Below are 18522 nucleotides of genomic sequence, written 5' to 3' on the forward strand. Positions count from 1 at the left end.
ACTTGCTCTCCTGGGTTGTGACTGAGTAGAGTTTCTCGTCTACTTGTCAAACTTGATGACTTGCACGGATAGTAGGAATGAGAAATGGGGACATAAGGGCAGGAAATACCACACGCATGACCTAATTGGAGAGCATATAAACAATACAGTATACAGTGTTTTTGACTCAGTACTTCAAAGTAGGCACTAGTGTTGTTCCTGCAAGCATTTGTTGTTGATTCATTGTACTGTTGTCAGTGACTGAGAGCTGTAGTATAGTCATACTGTAGCATTTCCATCAGGTTTCTGTGCTCTGCTACTTGGTCCAGTTGAAGTGGATGTTAGGAGAACCATATTTATTTGATGTGACCAAGTTAAAGAACTCATGAGTACTCTCTGTCTTAAAGCTACAAGAAACTTGGTATATTTTCCAATGTATAAGGCATAAAAGAGTCCCTCCAGGAAACTGCGATTTTGCTATCGCAATAATTAGCGTAAATTCAATTCTCTGCAATATTTGCGAGAGCTTGCAATTTAGCTAAATTACCTTAACTTTTCACCATGAAATGGCCAAATCAACAGGCCGCTTGTGATTTGGACCAATTGTCACATTTTGTGTCATGGTAACTTATGTCATTGCAGCACACATTCAGGTGGAAGATGGACAAATTTCACCTGTAAACAAAAACGATGCCATAGATCGTGCAAAACAATTCCCAAATGAATTGAAATGATTCTCCAATGCATTCAGTTAGTCAGAAGAATACAGGTTGATGTTGTTCAGACAGCAAAGATGAATGTAATCTACCTCCAACATAAAAAAAACTTTGGAAATTAAACTGTTTTTATGTTAATGGGTTTATTTAATGGCATTATTGACTGATTTTATTTGCGAATGTTGAGGTGAAAGTTTATTTAATAAAGGCTTATGAATGGAACTCAAGTACATAATTTTCTTTCTTATATAACCTTGAGCTCATGGTTCTCATGTTCAGAAAACAAGTTTAAAAATTAGCACTGAAATGTAGTTGTCTCTGTGATATGCAGTATGCTTTTTATTGAAGGTAGTGATTATATATGACTCTTTATTTGTAGTAGTTTTTTTAAAAATCATATTATTTTCCTTTGCTTACAACTTTCCCATTACCTGCAATTTTACTGCAATAACAGCAATTGAGACATTGCAAATTGCATCACAATTTTTGAGAAAAGCTACAGCAAAATCAAACATTTTTGGCAGCAATAATCACCAAAAACCTCTGTGAAATCCTGGAGAGACTGATATGATCCTCAATGATGTTGATACTAATATTAATATTTGAAAGTTTAACAGCATCAATAAAGATATATGGGCAATATTCATTATGTACACTTTGTAGGTAACAGAGGTTTTTTGTACATTCAATTTCAGGCTGATGAGCTTTTAATAACCCAAACTGAAAATACAGCTGAGTAGCCTCGCCATGTCAGCACAACATCAATCACAACAACAGTCCAGACAGCAAGTGTTTGGACAATTACACATTTTTTGTTCTTCAGACTCTCCGCTTCAGCACATTCAATTTGAAGTAAAATAATGGACGCTACAAAGTGTTAAAGTGCCATGTCTCGGCTTTAATTTGAGTAGGTCTATATCAACCCTTCCCCAAATTGCAAGCATTCAAAAGTAATTGGACACTTGGCTTCTAAATGTTAGTTTGTTAGTGCACACATAACCAAGCTCACACATAGCTCGGAGTTGATTGAGAGTTTTTATTCGGATTGAGGTGGAGTTGTCTGTCAATATGAGAAGTAAAGAAGTGAACTGAATGTGCAAAAGCACAAAGTCTGAAGAGCAAAAAATTGTGTAACTGTCCAAATACTTACGGTATGGATTGTATCTAAACAGAAAGTTTGTTTGTGAGGAACACTGACGGAGTATAAGTACACCTGAGATAAGACCAGCTTACACTTCATGTGTCACGTACCAAATCTATTCAACAACGCCATGAAAAGTACATCAAGGTCTGTATTTCAGTGTGTGTGTTTACGTGAGGCAGAGGGAGTAAGATTTTTTTTTTAACGTTTAACAGTTATTTCACGTTACATATCAGACCAAAGCTGCAGTTTTAATAGTAAAACATGTGTAGGTAACCAGGAAAAAAAGTATCACTGCCAATTCACAATCAATGTGGAAAAACTCACATATTGATTGAGCTCCAATAATAAATAGCCATGTAATAAATAAAGTAAAGGTAAATGAAGTCAACACATCCTGCACTAAATCTTGTTTACCAGCCCAGTTTGTTTTCTGAGTCAAGGCTGAAATGTGCAGCATACAAATATCCTTTTTCTTCCTACCTGCTTGGAATTTCTGTGGTCAAAAAAAAAAATCCAGCCAAATGTACAGATTTCTCCTGTAATGTCCTTGCATTGTTCAATACTATACACACAGAGGTGAGTAAATGCTATTCTCTTAACTCCAACCAGCTCATTAATCACTTGTCACTCACACAACACAGGCGACACCCGAGGAAGAACAGTATTCCATATTTGGAGCTTTTTCTTTCCAAAACAGATCAGTCTGCAATGTTCACAGCTGTTTGTCTGAAGCCGGAAATAAAGATAATAAAATTTAAGTTCAAAGATAACAGGAAAAGCAATTACCAGTTATTGACAACATTTCTTGGAGCCAACACAATTAACACCAGTGGTTATTAATTCATGATTTCCTGTAGCTTCAAGGTTTCTTGGGAAGTTAATTCACATTACTGTTATCAACAATGCATACAGTGCTTTGGTGTTATTTTAATTACAATTGTGTGCACAGTATAGAATGTGTGAAACCTCAACTGATCTTGAATTTAAGTTGAATCTTTGCAAAGAGGCTAAAACATAATGCAGAGATTTCTATGTTCTTTTGAAAGGTTTTTATTCATTTCATATAATACTGACACATGTACTCAATAGCGGTTAACAGGCGTTTAAAAACACAGATATTAAAACCATTAGAGCATCAATTTATTTTTAGCCCCGTTGATTCCATGGACCATTTTTTACACGTTTACATGATTCAATATACCATAACATCTACTTGGTATTAGTCTAACCTCACCCCTGAAAGGATTTTGTCCTTTGTCAAAAAGCAAAAGAAAAAGAAGACTGACAAACTGTCTCCCCATTTTAAAAAATGGCATGTGGTAAGCCACAAAACTATTCAAGGTAAAATATTCTTATGGAGGTGAAATCTGCGAGAAGAAAAAGGTTTCGGTTTCAGAACTGAGGAACATGACGACAGCATCGAGTGTGTCATATGTGGCACAGTTAAATTTAATCGTGTCATCCAGACGACATGAGGCAGCCATTCTGGATCCACTCCCTTTTTTTTTCATAGTGACGTTTGTAATACAGGATCGCTGTCTAAAATCCAGATCACCTTTATTCCCGGTATGCATACGGAACACAACTAAGCCACAGAAGAGAGATGAAGAATACAGATTGTTGTAAAGAAAGTTGCTTTTTTTATCGTCTAATCCAGTGCTGTTTAGGTCATAGTTCACTTTGTTGAAGTTGTTGTTTTGTAATAGCAGTAAAGGATTGTGGGTGATGCAGTCCTGTGCAGCAAAGGACCAAAGACACTCAGTTGTGTTTAAAGTGATGGCAGGCAGTGTTAGAGTCCTGTCTCTTCAGCCACCATGTCTTAGATGTCCTCAGAAAAACGAAACAACAATTGGATCCTCATAGAAGTCCGTCTGAGTGCATTTCCTTACTACTGATAGGCCCATTGTGCTGTGTAAGTACCTCCACCGAGAGAAGTACCTCTTCTCTTCTTGAGGCGGGCAGGACTATCGGGTCACCTGAAACAGTGAGAAAAGAAGTGTGTTAAAACTCGCTGACAATAGCCCCCTCAAAAAAAAGTTAGGAAGTACTGTAGCTTGAAACGGTAAAGGTCAAAGAAAAGAGTGTACAACCAGAACTTGTCAACAGAGGTTTTTAAATAATGCAGCACAGCGCAGCACAGTCCACTATTTAGAAGTAATGGGAACTGATTCTTGTTGGTGGAGCACCGACAACATGGCTAGCATGGTCTCTGTCTCTTCTGGCAAGAGACTAAATAAGACACAGCTTGAATCATGGCAGTTGGCCCACAATGCCTCACTCTCAGCGTCTGGCCCACTGCCATGTCATTTTGTCTCTTTGTCGAGACGGTCGCTCTAATCACATGGTCTCTTTATCTCGTCCATCCATCTTTCCATTTTCTTTGCTCATGCAACCACTTTTGGTTTATTTCAAGCTATTAGGAGACATTTTCTAGCAGCCAGCGACCAAACAGACACAAATTGCTGTACAACTGCCAGTGCTTGGGCATGTAATAGACCAGACTCTCCAAGACGGTTCCTCTGTTTTCCTGCATGCCTTTCTTTGTTATTTTATTTCCCAGTGGCTTCCCCTCTTAGCCCCAACACATGCTGCCCCCTCCTGTGTTTCCTCTTGAGGGAGCCGGTCTTTTGTCCGACCCAGGTGCCAGCTAACAAAGTGTGAAGGCCAGCCATCACTGAGAGAGAGCGCAGAACAGCCTTCCCTCTGAGCTGGCAGCTGAGACTGTTCTACTGTATCTGCTCTCAATGGCTCCAGGCCACCCTTCCTGGGCCCGCTCCCGTTGCCTTCAGGCATCTACTCCTGTGCCTGATCAAAGAGTCTGCAGGCGTTTGTTGTCATGCCAGTTCACTACACACGCACACCGCTGCATCTCTGTGCCTGCTATGCTTTTAGGTGCTAAGTCAAAGTCCCTTTAGGTGTTCAGCCGTTTGCCTGTTTAAATATGCCTGTAGGTGACGGTTTCTGTGCCCAATTAGAAAGCGGATTTAGGTGGTTTGATCTCAATTTACAAAACACACAAGCAGTGGTTGAGTGTCATCTCTATGGGCCTTTTTTAGGCCCACGAATGTCACATTTTCCACAAGCTTTAACCGTCTACAATAGCGGCTGCTCATATGGCCACAAGGCAAATGTCCCCTTCACTCGTACATTATACAGACTCTTTATGACTCACTTAGTTACAGAAGAGTAAATTATGGAAAGTCATTACCTAAATTGTTTGATCTTGATTTGTTTTGTCTTATACTTTAATATTCTAAAAGCAGCATCAAATTACGTCTAAACAAAATGTTTGATTTACTGTTTGTATTGTTTCTAACAAAGGGGAAATGCTTGCAGAACATCTTGCTGAAAGAGATTCATGGCGCTTGCAGAGTGCCACATCTGTTTAGTGCTATTGTAAATTAGTTATATAGGAAGTGAAACGAACATACGCTGCTGACACCTTGTCGTTTGTTAACTAATTTGTGTATATGACCACGTGTGCTTCTACACAAATGCACACACACTTCTATGTCTATGACAGCTCAGTGGCTTGGCAGGCCGGCTGTGTCTGTCTGCTCATCCATATGATATTATTTGGCATTGATCGAACTGTCTTCCATCCCCTCCCTCTCTCCTCCCTCTGCCCTCCTCCTCTCCTCCTCTCCTCAGGTCCCAGCCAGGGATGGAGGGAGGGATAGAGGGTGCCAAACCCTCTTTTGTATTCTTGCCTGCTCTGTGTACCCAGGCACAAGCATACGCTCCTTGTCAGCTGATGAGCTTCCATATTCTTGTTTTCAAGTGTTTTCTTTATTCTTTTATCTACCTATCACCTCTGCCTTCAGCCTTTCCTCTCCAGTCTCCAGTTGTTATTTTTTCTTTCTAATCCATCTCACCCTGCCTCTCTCTTCCTTTTTACAGCTCTCCATTTCTCTCTCTCTCTCTCACATCCTCTCTCTCTCTCACTCCATTGTCAATTTCGATTTACGAGTGGGTCTTAATGGGACTATAAGAGATCGTTCGATGCTATTGATCTGGATGCCTGCGCATCTTGACCTCAGCGTAGCACACCAGAGGAAGAAAAAAAACACTCTTTTCATCATCAGGCAAACACATCAGCTAACACGCTCACATAGTGTACACACAAACACACACACATGCAAGCACACACACAGATCATTGATCAAAGACCTGAATGCAAGAGACAGCAAATATTTGTGCTCTTTCAAACTATGACAGAGTCAATGATAAAACGATGCCTGGATGAAACTGGTTTGCTTTGATCTTGTTCAGGAAATTGCAAATGCGCACTTTGGGGTTGATAAAAACATGAGATCAGATATATGGAGCTACTTCCTAACAGCACTCACATATTTAAAAATGGCATCATTTTCATATCTGATCAACCCTCATGTGCCTCTCTTCAATTATGCCCATTACATACTCCAAGATAACTTTATCATTTTCTGTTTGTCTCTCTATTTCCCTGTTATTGGGCTGTGAATTGAGTCGAACGCAAATCCAGGCTTGGGCCAGCACAGTAGAAAGGGTGAGAATAAGAGGAGGAATGGTTGAAGAGGAAAGACGGAAAGAGTGCAACTTGAGGAGGCTAGATCCACTTTGCCAGGTGAGAGGTGAGCAGAGGAAAAAGTAGGAAAGGAATTCTTAATCAGCCGGCATACAGGAGACTGTCTGTGAGTGTTTTAGAGAGACAGAAAAAGAGGAGAGCATGTGTGTGTATAAGCTTTTACCCAAGGAGATGCACTCTCCCTCCTCTGACCACACCTTCAATCAATTATTTAGGCAGAAAACAAAGGTCTGCACCCAGCCATGAATAATGGAAGGTGAGAAGGCAGAGAGAAGGATGGAGGTTAGACACAGAAGCATACAGTGACAAGAGGTGAGTCTCGCACAAATTCCTCCCTATGACAGACAGCTAAGAGCCTGCTCAGGTCAAGTCACTGAAGAGAAGGCAACAGGTGCCGACGGGGGCTAAGCAGAGAGATACATTATGTACACCCACACCTACACACACACACACACACACAGAAGACACAGACAAATGGACAGTACATGAAAAGTGTACAGGGAAAAGAGCATGCACACACTGTATTATGGGAGAATCAGAGCATAAAAACTATCCGAGGACAATTACCACTCTGGTGTATCCGATGTAGCGAGCTGTTTTTGCATCGAGTCAGATGGTATGCCAGTCAGATGCAGGGAAGCAGGGCAAGCGGGAGTGAAGGGGATTGTGGTGCTGTGTGTGTGTGTGTGTGTGTGTTTTGGCTTGTTCCTGTTGGCTTTGTTTTTCTTCAGAGAATGTTTGATGTTAGATCCAAGAGAGGCGGGAGGAGAAAGAGAGAGAAAATGGGTGAGGAAAAGAATGATATGAGGTGAAAAAGAGAAAAAAAGTAGGGGATGGAGACATATAAGACAGAAAGGCGAAAGAGAGAAGACAGATATAACACAATGGAGGTGGAAGTGGGTCACACAGTGGTGGGTCTGACTGTGTGTGCATGCATGTATGTATAAAAGAGAGGGAAATACTGTGGAGATATAAGAGAGAGAGAGAGAGAGAGAGAGAGAGAGAGAGAGAGAGAGAGAGAGTGTGCAAACCAACCTTTGTGGTCTTGACTTTGTTGCCTGTGCTGCAGCTCCATCCTGTGAGGTCTGGGAGAACCTTACACTCCTCGCCGTCCATACATGGCTGCATCTGACACCACCACTTCTGGGCTACAATAGAGGCTGGAAAAAGAACGAGAGAGAGGCAGATTTTTTAGTTTGTTAAAGGCACAGCTTGATGTTGATGGGCCTGTTTTCACTCTGTGTTTTCATGCATTTGCAGACTGTGTATTTGTGAATTTCGGCGCCAAGCTTTTCCTGATAGAGTACTCCATATAAATGCAAATTTGTCCATTGGTGGCCCCAAACATTCTGGCACAAACCATAAATGATTTCCAATGTTGAGAAGTTGCACAGTTGGTTACAGAACCAAATGTTGCACAACTCTTCTCCACTGCATCATGAATTCACCAAACGTTTCCGGCTATGTTGCCTTAATTGGGATTGTGTCTGATGTTGTTTTTGGTTTTCTTATGATCATAGATACAAAAGAATACATACAATATTACAACCGTCTTTTCAAAAATATTATTTAATAAATACAACCTTTCATCTTAACCCATCAATAGGAAAAAAGGGTTTCTGCAGTCTTTCAGCCTAATTTTCATTTCTTCCATCTCTTTTCCAAAAAAATCCTGCTCTTGTAGATTACACTGCAGGGATCTGGGGTTGTTGTCGACAAACAAAACGTGATAAAGGGCTAAACAGAGCTATGAGTTGATTTCTGGGTGTGCGTTACCCAAAAATGTCTCGAAAACTGTCAGTATGGGGTGATATGAGATGGGAGCCATGTGAAGTGAGGGCAAAAGGTCAACATGCCTCAACTGTGTAATTGGTTAGTCAACATTAATATAGACTTACTAAACAAATCTTCTATTGAGATTGTTCAAGTAACTTTACTATATATAGCAATACGTTGCCTCGTAGTGTTAGTTATTTTAAGTCTTTGCTATTTGAAAATTATACAGAAAAATGGTGAGAAGAAATATAGCAAACCAAATTGAGAACATCAAAGACACATTTCCATCACCTTGTAATGGACAATGATATTTTTCTGATACTGATTCTGATGAATATCAAGATGATTATTTAGATGTTGTCCAAATATCTCACCTCTATTACCCCTCAGAGGAATATGAAGTAGAATTTTCCTCTGAATATTTTGACAACATTTCAGCTCAGTAAAAAAAAAATGGTCCTGTTCAGTCTGGAGATTCTTTTTTACTTTTTAAATCACGCTATTACTATTCTAATAGTACTACTGTATGCGTGGGTTTCACGGGCGCTAGAGTCATGTGAATTTAATCAGCACATAAGGGATCATTTTATTTTCAATTCAAGTAGAAAGAAGAATCAAAAAAGACAAAACTGAAGGCAAGATATGCATGAGACAGCTGGGATATGTTGTGATCTTTTCGGGTTTAGACTAGATTTGTGCACAACAAATCAAATCAGATAAAAATGAATTGATGAAGTGCCTTTAGCTAACATCACAGAGAAAAAGTCCCCGAAAGACTCAAACACATCAAGAACAAGAAGATGATTAAATATCATCACAAAGAAGAAAGTAACAAAAGAACCCTCGGCACAGTAAAAGCTGACTTACTGACTGAATATGTGACAAAATGTTTTTATGAATATGATTTCCTCAACAGTCAATTATAGGTAATTGCATGTTTAGCATGTAAGTATTCATGTAACTGTCACTCCTGCTCAGTACCTGAACAATTCATCAAAAAAACAGCCTGCATTCAGTGACAGATTTCCCACAGGGATAGTGACACTTTGAGAGAGATTCTTTCTTCTATAGTCCAACTTTTCTATAGCGTCAGAGAAATTTTCAAAGGATTTTTTCTTAGTAATCAGATGTTGCATACATGGTACAGCCATTTTCCGCGGAGAAATCCCAGTATACAAAGCTTAAGCAGACTTTCATCCAGTCATCTTCATGCGGTCTGTCAGAATTTCTGTCAGCTCCATTTAGACGTAATGCCCGCAAGCGGTTTAAGAGTTTTATGGTTAATAACCCCTTTGTAAGTGGATAGAGCCATGAGCACGTACAGCGTATTAAAGCACTTTTTTGCCATTAATTATTCCCTTCAATCATACAGTACACAATTAAAGCAGAACTACTACTAACGGTACGCTAAGTGAAAACATTAAGCACCACAATGACTTAAAAGATACTCTCATAAAGTTATGATGATGACGACTGAAGTCAAATTTGTTGTTAATATTTAACAACCAATGGCACTGACACACTCTGTTACTGTGGTTGTTGATCTACTGAGTAAAATTTGTGTGGTGGTTTAAGCAATTCAACTGTGATTTCTAAATATCTACGTAGTTATGATTGTACTCCCTTATTTGTTCCCTTTATATATGGATTTATGGCTATGTTAAATTTATGGCTATGTCTGATTACGTCCCAATTGCAGAACAATCCAAACATAAACTTCAAATTCAAAGGCAAATTTAACCCTACTATTCAAATGAGGAAATTTGTTGCATCCAGGGGTGAAAACAAAAGGTAACGATACAGAAAATACATAAAATAAGGTAATGAACTAGAGAAAAACTACATACCGTCATGGTATACTCATGGTACTGTGTCCAGTATCTCTCTCTCCCTACCAGCTGGCTTCTCCCTAAATACCCATCATCTCTAAATTAACACTCCTCTCCTATCAACTCACACATGCTCACATGCACAAATGTCATGTACCTTATTTAAAACAAGGTCATTATACAGCTGTGCTACTGATGTCAGTTTGCTTCTAATAAATCTGATTTTCTGTCTTTATATGTGCATATTCCCAAACACACAGGTCAAACCAAAAGTTAAAACAAGCTGGACACTTTGGACTTGTTAAAAAGTTGGAGGACCCAATGATCCATTTTAAATCTTTTTAACTGACTCAAGAAAACACATTTGTCGCTGCACTCACACCCAAAGGCGAGAAACAACAGAGCCGCTGAAACTGAAGCCTGTGATTTCATCAAGTGCTACTCTTCATAGCTGCAAGGGGTGTAGGATACTGATTTTGTGAACACAGGAACAGTAGCCAGGGGGATTTTCCATGTATAGGGGTACATCTCCTATCTTAGAATTGTCAGCACTACTACAAAATGAAGCTCATTTATTTGTAAAAGTTAGAGTAAACACTTCGGCCCACAGAATCAACCTTTAATTCACTCTCAACAAAGCAGCTCCAGAAAGATAGAAGTGAACTGAAGACCTGAATCCTTCGTCATGGAGCATTTTCCCTTTTCTGCCCGTCAGTTATGGAGCCATTAAGTTGTATTAGAATTTGTTATTTTCAAATTTTATGTGCATCATTGGAATTATTTGCTTGGTTTTGAATCACATATTGCTTTTACTGTTCAGAATAGTTCAGATTTCTGTTCCTTATACCTTTACGGTTCATTTGGGTAATAGGCAGAGTAGGCATTTCATTATTTTTGATTTGCTGATGTGTGCAGTGTAACCTTATGCCATCCATCATCTTTGTGATTCCTCATTAGTTCCTAATTCCCTTCTTCATCACAAAAATATAATGGACAGAGGCTGTTTATAATAAATCAGGCTCCTGAAGTTACCAGCAGAAAACAACATTGGACAGAAGAGCAGGGCAAAGTTTACAAGGACACCTAGTTTTGGCTCCCATATACAAAAATACTGCCAAAAGAATATTGACATATATATCTTCACTGTCATATCAAAGTTTACTTCACTCATACATCAATTTTTATATAAAGTCTCAGCAGAGAGCGGCACGTACAGTACCTGAACACCTATCTAAAATTGACAGATGTATGCATTATAGTGGAAGGATTTATTTCACCTAAGAACTCTGCCTCAAATTACACCTTACTATATTTTAGAGTGCCACATTTGTGAGGATTACTGTGTCAGCACCAGCCTGAGAGTATCAATTATTTTCAGAGACACTTAAGTGAGTGAATTGACCATTTATAGAAAATGGTTCTATCTGGCAGAAAAGGCTCTGCTCTTAGAGAGAGGGAGCTCTCAAATAATCCATGCTAGTCCCCCTCCTCTCCTTTTACAATCAAATACATGAACCTAATGGCTAAATCATGAATATCAAAAATTATAGCATACAAGGAGGAGGTTGGGGTAGTGGAAGGGGCTGCAGCAGCAAACAGCATGAGCGAATCAGCAGAGAAATTGTGAGAAGAGGTCTGGTTATATTGTACCATGGTGTACCACGGCATAATTGGATGTCAGGTGCTAGCCAAACAGCTAAGGAATGAACCAGGGATGAAGCAGCAATCAGCTAATGCATGCGCAAACCTCTATGCTTGGCCTGAACTGACGCTATGCTCCATTATCGTACACAGAAAAAGCATAGTGAGCATGAAATCATCAAAATCCATTAAAGGCATTTTAACACTCTTCTCAAAACAGGTGTGGCTCTGGCAGATGTGTTCAAAATAATACACACAAACGTACATACGGTACAATGGTACGTACCATCAACACAGGAGGGCATGGCCCGAGTGGTGCCGGCAACCTGTCCAGGGAAGCAGGAACATTTGACAGTCTGAGATCTCTCCTCGATCTTGTTCTTGTTGCAGCAGCGATGAGCAGCGATCACCTCGCACGTCCCTGCCTTCACATGCACTGCAAAACAGAGAGAGAAAGAGAGAAAAATCACTCATTACACTTCTTGCTCTAATTTTTAATGTGTCTAATATCGAATATAAACAAGTAAGACAGTTTTTAATGTGATCTAATATCAAATAAAAAAGAGTAAGAAAGTAGACAGACAGATATTTTTGTGATGACATTAGCTTGGTTCCAGACTTATGAATAGCTGGCCACAACTCAAGATTGGAAGAACAATCAAGCCAATCACAGCTTTGTTGTTGGGATTAAGAATGAATACATCATCTTGAGAATCCTGTGCCAGAACCAGAAAAATAGCAGAATAACATAAAAATTACAGATACAAATAACAAAAAAATTGCCACAAAAATGGTGACACGTGACATCAGTGCAGATATACAGCTTGTTGTGAGTGGACTTAAATAAATCGCAACACTTAAATCAACCTTGAAAAGCCAAAAGTATGTCAGTCGTCCCCATGCCCAAACGGAAAATGCTAATCTGAACGCAACGATAAGTGAAATGGCAATTGAGTCTGATTATCAGACTCCTTTACAATGAAATGAAGCATTTTATGTATTCTCATGCTTTATTTATGCACTGATGTGTGCAAAAACACAAGCAAAACTATGCACACATGTAAAATGTTGGCTTACAGACACTCACACACAGTGACTCACAACCACAGCTTCTCTGGAAGTCCCAGTTTTTACTACACGGCTGCTGAGCAGCAACTACTCCTTCACTAAGAGGATCTGTGCAGAAAATACATGTTAAGTTGCTTGTAGCCCTTCTTCAATACACAGGGAATAAAATAGTAACTCGGTAATTGAAAGAAGGAAAAACAACCAATGTTTGTATGAGAATATAGTATAGTATAACATTTCAAGTGAGAATTAGTTGCAGTACTAATGAAGCGTAGATGTGGGAAGCCCTCTACTACTTTCACTATAGCTACCATTTAGGGTGCACATGTATACGCACACTTCAATCAGGCGGCCCTGTGGTTAATTAACAACAAGTCCACCCAAAGCATAGAAGTCCCTTGAGTCAGCTAAGAGAGTGGGAACAAAGAAATCACACTACATTTGAAGATTTGTGATGTAAACACATGCCCCTTTCATACCAGCCTTTCATCAAATACATGAAAATGTCAAGGACAAACAATAAGCCTCGTCAGGAGCGTTATGTGCAAGAATGCAGTGAGCGTGCGTCTGTGTTACACTCAAAATGCGTGATCACTTTGGTATTTATTTGTGGAATTATTGGTTATATATTAGTACAATTATTTTAAGTATTGTTGAGTACTTTATTTTTGCTGGTTGTAACAAGCAAAACATTTCAGTATTGAGATTGAGACCCAAAGTAATTAATTTCACATCTCTTGTGAGAAGAAGCCTTAGTTTATTAGGAAAGAGAAGAGTGGAACCAATGAGCCCAGGTTTCCTAGGGTGAGGGTTTCCACCCTCTCCCCAGAGGAAAACTTTGAAGAGAAATGCATGTTTCGTGTCTTCATTCCTTTGAACATTTTATCTGTTTTTCAGGTCATTACACTGTGAAAATCACAAAAAAAAACTACCTAAAAACTACCTACTTCCTAAAGCTAAAGTTTATGTAGCACAAGTGTGATGAGTTTTGTTAATGGATTTGAATATTCAGTATCGGGTTTAAAAAGTGTGAAAGTGTAGAGTTGCGTATTGCAGCATTCTTAGAAAAAAAAATAGAAAATGGTGACTGTCACATTATGAGCTACAGACAGCATTCATATTTCTATGGGTCCCTGAACACATTATTAGCGTGATTGTGTACATTGAATAGCAACATTTTCAATGCTGAGGCCCTAAACACTCGACAGATATATTGAATAAGGTTATTTCTGTTGATTGGATGCTTATAAGATTTGTGAACAAGTTCTTTGCAGAAATGCACTTCAATCCCCAATTTTGTGAGTTTGAATCAAACTGATAATATAAGTTAATTAACATTCCTTATGTGACGTGTTGAATGAGAACCATTTTAAACTACTAAAAGTAGGTTAAAGTGAAAGTATGTTGATTTATGTTGCTCAGTGAATTAATAGTATATGTAATGTGTAACTTCTAGTGGATCTAATTGCATCATGTGATAGTAGCCATGGAACCAATACAGATGCTGAAAAGATGGACTTGAACAAATAGTAATGTTCATTTGGTTTAAAGAGTGTGGTGGAACTGACAATAAGTTGAAAGAAAAAAAAAAACATACTAATGTACCTTATTGAAACAAGGCAAGGACAGTGAACCAAACAATGGACACTGAAACAAAGAGACACTAATGCACTAGGGAAAGTTTTGAATATTTATTTCATGTTTTCAAAATTTTGAAATAAACAACATTAAAATTGGGAAGAGAAATGCCTTCATTCCTTTGAACATTTCATCTGTGTTTTTCAGGGAAATCATTTGTTACTGGGGTTCTAGCCTTGGGAGCCATAACAAGTATGCGTGTTTGTGTGTATACATGTGCATATGTGTTTAGGGTTGTTTTTGTGAAAGTCAAAGTCTGGTGTATGTGCGTCTTTTCACACTGAAGTTACTGCCATTTCCATTACAAAAGAGTCCGCCCACAATACAACAAAGGGTGCACACTGCATGGCAATGAAAACTAAAGCAGCAAACAATGACTGTGCTCTGTCTAAAGAGTATTTAAAAGTGAGGCACGCTGTACTGAAAGACCCAGTATGAATATGTTAAACAGACTAACAGAGATTTGAAAAGTTCTTAATTTGCTCAGTTAATGAGAAAAAGACAAAGCAGGAATCCTGCAAAGCCCAGTTCAATTAATATCTCGGTGAAAAGCACATTTTAATATCTCACCCGCTGTTTGTGTCTCTCATCGTTCTTTCCTCTGATTTCCCTTTTTCCCCACTAGCAGTGGGACCAAAGGATAGTGATGTTGGTTGATTGATGTGTCCGTCTGTCTGTCCATCTATCCAACGCTTTGGTCCACAGCTAGATATCTCAACAACTACTGGACAGATTGCCACGATATTCAGTGTGTGTATTTATGCTCCATCAGAGAACGATTCCCAGTGATTCTAATGATCCCCTAACGTTTCATTTAGCATCGCTATTAGGCAGAAAGTTCCATTTGAATAGAAGAAATATCCACATGTATTGAGAAGATTGTCAGGAAGTGTATTGTGCAAATTCATTGTTCCCAGAGGATAAGAGCTTTACATTTTGGACACCCTATGAGCTTTACTTTACGACCAGCATCACATCAAATGGTGAACTACTCACATTACTTTATTTACTGGCTGTAATGCTGTGAAATTAGAGGATGAAGCATATTGACCATGGTGACCCCTTGACCTTTTCTCTATTGAGAAAATTTCATTGCCATGAAATTTGCTCAATATTGACTATATTGACTACTTACTGACAGCATGTGATGATCTAACCTGTTAACTGTTACACCAAAATAACTGTACACTAGATACTGCATAATGTAGTAAAGTGAGTCGACTGACATTTGCAGAGCACATTTACGCTCCCCAGAGGAAGAAGCTTTCAGAATTTGTTCTTTAGTTCATCCTTAGTTCACTCTGACATTTTTATCTCCTTTTGTGGTGAGACTCAAAGATTAGCACTATCAATAGTGTAGTATGTCATTCATTCCAGTCTTGTACCTTGGGTTAAAATGAGCATTGCAGCCTAGAGTTTTAGTTTTGTTTGTTACTCATACCTCTTTATTACTCACATATATCTTTGCACTATTCTAATTGACTTTTTTTTTCTTATAAGCTTTTCTGTGAACCCTTTTGGCAGACACACCACTCAGGAAAATCAACACAAACAGAGTAAACACCTTAACCCAACCCCTCCAGCAGGCACACTATGGCCCTTTTTTTAGCTTCAGCACCTGCAGTAGTAATTGACTCAATATTAGTAAGACAGGCAGAGCGCTGAGCTGAGCCTAGAAGAGAAATGATGAGGCGAATTGGGGGAATTTTACTGGAGGAATGTAAAAGTTCATTGTGACTTGATTACACGTTAATGTTAATAGATGCCAGTAAATGTCCTCAATGTGGTAAAATAAAGCTCTATGACAGGATGGTTCAGTGATTATTTTGAAAAGCTTTAAATTGTTCTGTTAAGTATTACTTTCACTTTTAAAGTGATACATTGGTTCAATTACATACTTTGATTGTCTTGCTTTATTTTATGCACACACTCATTTGCTGCTTTTTTTAACCTTTCTTTATTCAGGGAAGTTTCACTGAGAAACTTTTGCCTCTCTTTTGCAGGGATTCCCTGATCACATCCACATAGTTAAACACATTCACACCTCGAGGCTGCCCAGTACAACCACAGTCTGACCTGTTGACCACTGAGCAGCTCCACAGGAGCAGTTTTGGGTTAAGGACCTTGCTCAAGGGCACCTCAGTGGTGGTAATAAGGGAGGGGCAAGCATTGCTTTTTTCACTTTCCCCACCCAGATTTATCTTGCCAGTCAGGGGATTGAACTGACAACCTTCCAGTCACAAGCTAACTTTTCTAACCTTTAGGCCACCACTGCCCAGCTGGATCTGTTTAAGATCTCCACCAGGCAACTCTTAAACCATTACTGGTACAGTAATGGTTTTAAAATCTCTGATTATGCACTTAGTTGCCCAGACAACAAAAATGAAGACACAGGAAAATGAGCTCTGATGCGCTACTGGCTAAAATTGTTTGATTATTGTAATTTCTTTGATAGCTGCTATTTGTGGGATATACAAAATGCAGCCAATGGTAGTCATCATCTGCCTGAGGTCTGGTTTTGGTTTTAATCCTCCAAATAAAAAAAAACCAAAATTGCTAAAACGCTATCTGGGCCCAACTTAGTTATTATGGTATTTTTTAAAGGATGCCTCACTCACAGTGCCAAAAAGGCTGTATTAACAATACTGATTTTACATGTGATAAAATGGAAAATGGCAGTATTCGTCCTCATGTAGGTTCATGCTGCTTCAACATTAATCTCAATATGTTCCATTTTTCAACAACGAAAACAATTCTGTTTGTGGTGGATTTGTACTTAATATTTTTAAGGATCATTTTAAGAATTTTTATGATGGTGATATTTGTTCCAGTAAACCTCTCTGGTTTGCAATAACATAATGGAAGTCATAATGGAAGGCTCCTGAGACAGCACATCATTTCAAACAGTAATTTTCTTCCATGGTTTGACCTGTTCCCAAAAGAGGATTTAGGAGTTGGACTTAACATCGGAAGAGATTTGATTTGAGAGTTAATAAATTGACAGGACAAAGACAGAAAACACAAACCGTGTTTGCTTTTCACTCTTTTGTTGAGGGCTGCTCTCTTCTTCCATCACCCTCACTTTCGGAGGAAGAGGTACAAAAGAATAGATATGTTTTTACCGACATCATGCTGTAATCAGTATGTGATACCCTGCATGTCTGAGCTTCTTGCAGTGCAGAGAGCAGCTGCTCATGTTGGCAATATTGTTGTAAGTTACTGCTGCTATTCCTTCAAGCCCCTACATCTATCATCACCTTCTATTGGATAGCATTTTTATATATGCCTCCAAGATGCATCAGATAAGAGATTTTAACTCTTTTACAGGAAGCAAAAAGCAATTTGGGGATAAAATCCATAAAACAGCATTGTGTGACAAATATCTGACATATAATAACAGAGAGCGGCTCAGTACTCACAGGGAAATGGCACTGACAAGGCATGTGCATATGTGCTTACCATGTTTAGTGTGCTCTCTTACTCTGTAATACAGAGGAAGTTGTCAACACTGTGAGGCTGTGTTGTGCTGAGATGTTAATAATTACCAATCTGCCAGAGTGAAGCAGGGGCCCACAGACTCCAATAAACTCTAATAAATACTCAGCTAAATTAGGCATTATTCACACATGACATACAGAGAGGGATGCACACAAAAATATTCACATTAAATACACACACAAAGAATTTATTTCAACACTATGTAATAATTTGTGTACGCAATATGAACAACGGTAAACACTAAGACAGGTCACAGTCTCTAAAGTTATAAAAATTCACTGTTGTGTGCGTGTGTGTATACTTGTATTACTCATGTTGTGGGGACATTCATCTGTTTACACACTTTTGGGCACAAAAAGCAAGTCCAAATAACAAAAATCATTACATTTTAGGGTGAAGTTAAGGAGAGGGTTAGGGTTAGGATTAGGATGAGTCCCCAGGAAATTGATGTAAGTCAATGCAACGTCCTCTTAAGTGATGTGTGTGTGTGTTCAAAAAGAAAAAAAGTGTTTAGTTCAGTCCTACGAGGTGAGCAGGTTTACTGTAAGTTCTCAGCAAAGACAAAACTCATCTTTTTCCACTCGTCACGTCTGTGCTGCCTGCCCGTCCTTGCAACCCTCTTCCTATTTCATAAATGGCGCTTACCTTCCCCACAATCTTTTTTCC

At 38.9% G+C, this 18522-nt stretch overlaps 1 protein-coding gene across 1 annotated transcript in view; it reads right to left on the reverse strand.

Annotated features, from left to right (window-relative positions):
• Positions 1 to 2873: 2873 nt before the first annotated feature.
• The window catches only part of LOC122981694 (chemokine-like protein TAFA-2), a 72941-nt gene continuing 57292 nt past the window's right edge, over positions 2874 to 18522 (reverse strand). Inside the window, exons 3-5 of the mRNA XM_044350364.1 lie at positions 11939 to 12088; positions 7442 to 7566; positions 2874 to 3815 (exon numbers count right to left, since the gene is read on the reverse strand). Of these exons, the coding sequence (XP_044206299.1) occupies positions 3804 to 3815; positions 7442 to 7566; positions 11939 to 12088 (287 nt within the window). The 3' untranslated portion in view covers positions 2874 to 3803. The remainder of the gene's footprint in view (positions 3816 to 7441; positions 7567 to 11938; positions 12089 to 18522) is intronic.

The sequence above is a fragment of the Thunnus albacares genome, chromosome 5 (assembly GCF_914725855.1).
Source record: "Thunnus albacares chromosome 5, fThuAlb1.1, whole genome shotgun sequence".
In the NCBI taxonomy this organism is placed as follows: domain Eukaryota; kingdom Metazoa; phylum Chordata; class Actinopteri; order Scombriformes; family Scombridae; genus Thunnus; species Thunnus albacares.